The sequence below is a fragment of the Centruroides sculpturatus genome, unplaced genomic scaffold (genome assembly GCF_000671375.1).
Source record: "Centruroides sculpturatus isolate CEXI.00-Female unplaced genomic scaffold, Cexi_2.0 scaffold260, whole genome shotgun sequence".
NCBI lineage: Eukaryota > Metazoa > Arthropoda > Arachnida > Scorpiones > Buthidae > Centruroides > Centruroides sculpturatus.
The window spans coordinates 779,257-786,282 of NW_019384427.1; the positions used below are offsets into that span (position 1 = coordinate 779,257).

The window sequence follows — 7,026 nt, forward strand, 5'->3', positions numbered from 1 at the left end:
TATTTTTAAACAATATATAATAAAAATATGCAAAAATCAACATCTTTGCAAGATTTTACAAAATTAATATAACAATACATGTCTCAAATGTAATGATATACTATTATATAGAACTTCCATATTAACTATTAATAACCCAGAGCCAAACCATCAGTTCTAGGATCACATCCAACCCACAGAACATTATCAGAAGAGCTTTCTGATCTATTCCACCAAGTGCCTCGAGTAATGATGTGCCCTCTGCCAAATCGTGTTCGATCAAAACCTTGCACTGGATATTTTATATTATGTCCAAAAGACTGTAATTTTTCTTTTACTTCTGAAGCTATTCCATCTTCTAACCATACTGTATAGGGCTTTCTATAACAAAAATATATTAAAATAAATTAAGTTACAATAAAAATAACATGAAATTGCAAGCACTAAGTTACAAATTTTTAAATTAAATCATAATAAAAAATATTATAAATGAAACAATTCTGGCATGATCAATGTTTCAAACTTCAAATAGTAATGAATATATTACTTAAAAAAAAATAAAATGAGCCATTTAAGACAGGAAAAATGTTGATAACTTACAATTTATATATTTTAAAATAAAATAAAACAAAAATATGATTAATATAATATGACTAATTAGAGAAATAAAGTACTGAAAATAATTAATAATAATTAATAATATTTTGAATTTATAAACACTTAATTTTCTAGCATACTTAAGATTTTATATAAAAACTTCTGTAAATTTTTTTTCATTTGTACTATAAAATTTATTGTTTCACTCTGTACATATTATTATATTTAAAGAAAAAGAAAAACCTTAAAATCACTTATGTCCTTTAAAACTTTATATATAAATTATTTAATTGAAGTTTTTCTTTATTTCTCTATGTAGAAAAATTTTACTTATTTTTCTTTAATAATTAATTAATTTCACATTAATTAATAATAAATTACTGTATTTATTACTGTGAATTAATTTATATTTGATAAATTACTTTTTATAAAGATTAATAAAACAAAAGAAAAACTTTCTTAAATAAGTTTACATTTTAAACTTTAATAATATGTTTGTTTCTGAGAGTATCCCTAATAAACTGTAATTTTTCTTTTTATACATTGTGTATTTAAATTCAGTTAAAAATATGAAAAAATATAGATGTTATCATTATTGAACTTACTCTTGATAGAATTCTGTATTAACAAATAATCTTGGCTTGTCTAAAGCTGTCTGGGGATCCATTCCAAATATCAACATGTTTAACAGCATCTAGAATAAGTCAGCATAAATTCTTAAGTTGATATTTAATGTAAAATTGTTTTTATATAAATATTTTTCAGTTTAATGAAATATAAAGAATTGCAAATATACAAATATCATGATTAAAGTAACTATACTGTATATTCTTTTAGAAATGCTTTCAGATTAATTTCATGAAGCATCAAAGCTTCATGAAATAGAACTTAGATACAATTCAGAAAACAGTATATAAAATTATAGCTTTGCAGATTATAATTTTATATACTGGAACAAAATATATGGACCAGTATGAAAATAATTATTTTTCTTAATATGTTGCTATAAATTAATTGTTATAACTTATAATGTGATTAAATTATTAAAAAAAATTATAAAAACTGCGCTATATTTTTACATCTTTAAAAATACATTTTCTCCAAAAGCACAGGAACTCTGGAAAGTTACTGTTACAGTAGAAAATCTTTAAGTAAAGTTTTAATAAAAGTTTACATATGATACTGCAGTTTTTCCTACAGTAAATTCTGGACATGTCCTCCTAGAGACCTGGCAGGCCAGATCCCATGAGAGAGTATGCAATCAGCAAAGAAGTCTTCCAAAAACTAGTCTGAAAACCAGAATATCTGAGCAAGCAATATCATCATCTACTGCAAAGTGGAAATGTGGTACTTACAGGTCTGATATGCAATGCCATACATATAACTTTAATGTCATTACAAATTTCTCACTGCACAATAAATCTGTGGACACCTTGTATCAGAGGTGGGAGAGTGCTTGGATTTATTGGTGCAAGATAACCAAATTTATTGAAAAATGGGTGCATTGCTTGTTAAAGAAACTTTAATATAGCTGGATAAGCAACCAATAAACCAATAACACAGTATGTTTCAAATGAAATAGGCTATGTCTGTGGATTCTTTATCTAAATTTTAACAATAACTATTATAAATATAAAAATAGTACCTTTAAATAGTACTTTAAATAAAACTTTAAATTTAATAGTACCTTTAAAACCATGTTATAATTGAAAAAAACATTAAAATATTTAATTGTCAATTGTATTCATTTGCTAGAATTATATAAACAAAAACTAGTAATAAACACAAATTCAACATAAATAAAATAGTCAGTTAAATTAAACTAAACATTTTTGGAATAACTTGGCTCCAACATCAGATACTATGCTTAAATAGAACAGTTCATTTACATTTTAAATGTTAACATCTCTTTTGAGTGTAAGAAACAAAGCTTCCATATGACTCTGTTTCCTTACTTTTAATTAGCAAAATACAAAAATAATATAAAAAAATAAAAGTCTATTGGATTTATCAAACTATGGAATTAGTATATCTTAATGATTTTGAGTATGTGGTCCAGCTTCAGAGACTAATTAATAAAAACTTATATCGATTATCACTGAAATAAATTCATATTAAAATTAAGATAGTAATTTTTTAATTTCATAATTTCAAAAAAATAACTAGATTCTGAATAATAATTAAGAAAATAAAAGTATAAATAAATAGTTAATACAATAATAATTATGTAATAGATCTATAAGTAATTATTGATAACAAAATAATTTCTTAAATTCTTACCTGTACTTGTCCTTGTGGTTGCATAAATTTTCCAACTACTCCATAAGAAGCTAATAAATTATTACTTTCAGGTTCAGTCAACATTGCTGGAATAATAGTGTGATAAGGAAATTTTGCTGGTCCAAATACATTTGGATGATCAAATTGCAAAGAAAAATTCAGCCCTCTGTTCTAAAATTTAAAAAATTTTATTAATAAAGATTAAATATCTTCAAACAGGTACATCTCTCTTTGTCTGATCTACAAACATCAAAATACATCTGAAATACTTTCTTGCAACAAATTAATGAAAATGGTTAACAATATATAAAAGCAATTTTTATTAATCAATTTTAATACATCATTCTGTTAACCTTAATTATTTCAATCAAAATAAAAATGCAATAAAATTACATTTAAAGGGAATCCACATCCTTCAGGCACAATGCCAGAACCAAAACTCTGATATACACTACTAATAAATGAACAAGCATTTCCTTCTTCATCTACCACTGAAACGTAAGTGGTATTTGAATCACTGTCAAAAAGATCTCCAGGATGTGCAAGAGATAAAACACTGAAAAAATAAACAACTTCAGATTAAACTGTCAATAAATTAATTTAATACATTATTTAAAATGTAAAAGTCAATTACAAACTACTATTTTAGTTATTTAGGTCAACTCTATTGTTTTATGTTTTACATAATCTATAAATAAACAGTCTCAGTTTCAGAAGTTTAGATGTTTCTGAGAAGACATTAAAAATGTTAATTCAGTGATATTTGAATGCAATTCAAACATTCATAATGTCTTCTCATAAATATCCTCTTATGAGAAACTATCAAAGCAGAGGATACTGGTCAATATAAATCATGTCAATTTTGCTTAATATATAAATATTAATTTATCAAAGTCTATTTAAATAAACATAAAAATTAAATCTGAAAACATTTAATATTTATACCAGGGCTGTGGAGTTGGAGTCGGAGTCGTGGAGTTTAGGTGTTGGAGTCGGAGTCGGTAGATTTTTACGCGACTCCACAGCCCTGATTTATACTCATGCAAGTTAGATGACTCCATGAGAAGACCAGAGAATATGTATATAAATTCTAGAATAGATATATCTATTCTCTGGGCTTCCTGTGGAGGTGTCTAATTTGCATAAGTGTATATATTAAACGTCTTCAGATTTAATTTTTAATAAAATATTCAAAATATGTATAAATTCTAATTAAATATCTTCAACTATAAGTTTAAATTAGAAAAAATTTATTTATATATCATATAAATGCTTATAAAGAACAAATAGAATTAAAAGAAAGAAAATATATAAAGAACAATTTTTGTATTATTTTTTTATGTTCTACTTTTGTTTATCATTATAAATTATATCCGGTTAAATCAATACTTGAATTTAAAACGTTTTTGTAAATAGTTAAATAATATTCAAGATAAACAAAACTATTATATAACAATGTTTAAAACTACATCTATTTTTGAAATAAAATCTCCAAACATTAGAACTCTTGTATGAATTATTTATAAACAACTTTTAAAGTACATTTACTAGACCTCACTGTATTCAACTTATTATTTTTATTTATGTTTTTCTCCTTTGACATTTTTGACCACTCATTTTGCCACTTGAGTACTCACCTCATCCATTGAACCAGCACTTCACAAGAGTAATCTGTCAAGAAGAATAACCTTCCACAAGTACTTTCTACAGAAAACTGGCTTCATTTAGGTGTTAGACATGTGAAGGAACCTGCTAAACTCTTTGTAGCTAGTCTGTTGATCAGATATGAACCCAGGACCAACACCAGTGTTCAATGGTTTTATCTACTCAGCTACTAATGGGGCAAAAACTTGTTAAGGACAAAGCTTATATATTTGTATAAAAGAGACTGATGAGACTGAAAAGAGACTATGTACAGGTAAAATAATTTAAGTTGTATTTTTGGACCACTTATATAGAATGTCCTAAAAGTCAATTAATCAAAGAACATGATTGTGTTAGCACATTTGAAAATTTTAAGTGAAAGATTTTATAACTGAAGTTGAATTTTTATCTGCAATAATTTCTGCAGAATAAAAATTATTTGTTATGATGAATTTTTAATCCATTCTATCTTTTGCCTATTGGAAAGAATAAAATAGATTAGGGGTCGGCAACCTTTCAGCAGTATTGTGCCGAACATAAGTTGCAGTGTTATTCCAAGTGTTGACCTGATTCTACCAAGTTTATTATATAAGTTATCAAAATTAGTCTGGTTATAACAGACTTCAAAAATGTATAATTTTGAAGTTAAGTTGTTAGTTGAATTATGTTCTTACATGTGAAGTGCTTGCATAACATGTAGATGCAACACAGAACATAAATGCATGCACTGTAATAGAAATATAAAAACAAGATTAATTTTTAATGTACCATGGCCTTCACTGAACTATGACTTCTGTTTAAATGTGTAATTAATAATATTAAAATATAATTTTTACTACATTTCTATTCAATTAGAGTGCCACTGAAAATCGTCCTGTGTGCCACATTTGGCACACGTGCCGATCCCTAAAATAGACAATCAATATCATCCAGTTTTCTTTTATCTGAACAAAAACAAAATGAATAAAACAAACCTACATTGAATAAAAATAAGGTATTATTAAATAATTAAAAAAAAACCTTGTGTCATAATTTTTAGAATAATCTTCAACAGAAGATATCTTCTCAATAAACTGACCTTTAAGATATCTGCAGCCATTTCAGAAATTAATTTCTATTTAAAAAGTAATTTTCTACTCAATTATTTAAAACTCTAATACTCACTGTAATTTTAATCTAATTACAGTGAAATTCTGCTAACCCAATAAGCTGGCATGTTAAACTTGTCATTGTGGTTATCAGTGCACTGGGTAGGTCTGGAGTTAAGATTTTCATGTAAAAGCACTCAAAACATGCAGTTCTTAGAAAGGAGTATGGGTTCTCCTTCTAGAGATGACAAATGCCAAAAATAACACGATACTGTATTAGGTAAAACTAGTTAGTTCATGCATGATTTTTCCAAAATCATTAGTGCAAAGGTTTGATATGAGAAGCAAAAATAGTTACCATACTTGGAATCAATAATTATCACGAAAACAGCTATAGTACATTACTGTTCATATACTTTGATAATTACAGTTTGCGTGTATTTAAATGCAATAAAAGTATACAAAGCACAAAGTAAGAATAGTGTGTTCTTGTTTCAAGCCAACTCTTGAAGCCTGAAAAAATTGAAATGGTGTGTTAAACAATCATAAAAGGTGAATTTGCAGTTTTACATGCAAAGATATGTAAAATTGTGTCCAGGGAATTGAAAAAAACTGGAGAAACATCCTCCCTCCAATAAAGCAGCATATTTGATAACCCAGCACTACATCATTCCCAATGATGTCAGGTTAACAGAATGTCACTGTATTAATTCTTTTCTTTCAATACACATGGACATGAAGAAGCACAACTTCTTGTAGGTCCATTAATTCTATAATCAGCATATTTATTGCAATTATAGTAAAAATATATAATTTTAGATGTAAAAATAATTTTCTTTATTATATTTTCTTTCTCATCTTTACTTTTCATTTACATATAGCTGTTAGTTCTATTTTAAACAAATTTTCTTTGGTTCCAAAGTAAGACATTCTTGTAGGATATAAAAGGAATCATGTTTACGATTGAGTAATTCTATGAATACTAAACAATAGAACTCTGCTTTTTAAAAGCATTTTTACATTATAATTAATATGTTTTTTGTTATTTGTATAATTAATGAAAGTAACAAATTTATAGCAATTCTTAATTTATGTTGGCTATCAGCCATTAATTACTACATTAGTTCTGTTCCATGCTACAGTCAGTTTGCTTGTTAAGCTGACTACAGCATTGAATGTTTCTGTTTTTGTTGTTCAAAGTGTAAACTGAGAAGCTCGCTTTTATTGTGCAGAAGTACTTTTAAGAAGTATATTTATTTGCAATTCATTCAACAAGAAGAAATAAAATTTGTTTAATTAACACTGCAATAACTTTTGATTATTTCATGAGTTCTATACTTTCAAAAAGTTATTTTAAGAAGTTTCTTTTATTTGAAAATACAATGAATATTGCAGAACATAAGCATTGTAAAGGAATTGTCTTTTAATCTTAATTTTT

The 7,026-nt window shown here is 26.0% G+C and overlaps 1 protein-coding gene across 1 annotated transcript; it reads right to left on the minus strand.

The window, feature by feature from the left end:
• Nucleotides 1–3,428, minus strand: LOC111619603 (glutathione hydrolase-like YwrD proenzyme; the record flags this gene model as incomplete). Its single annotated transcript, XM_023361366.1, has 4 exons — nt 1–360; nt 1,182–1,270; nt 2,857–3,027; nt 3,250–3,428. Coding segments are annotated over 4 exons (671 nt in total), but the record flags the coding sequence as incomplete, so codon positions are not given.
• Between the last annotated feature and the right edge of the window lie 3,598 nt (nt 3,429–7,026).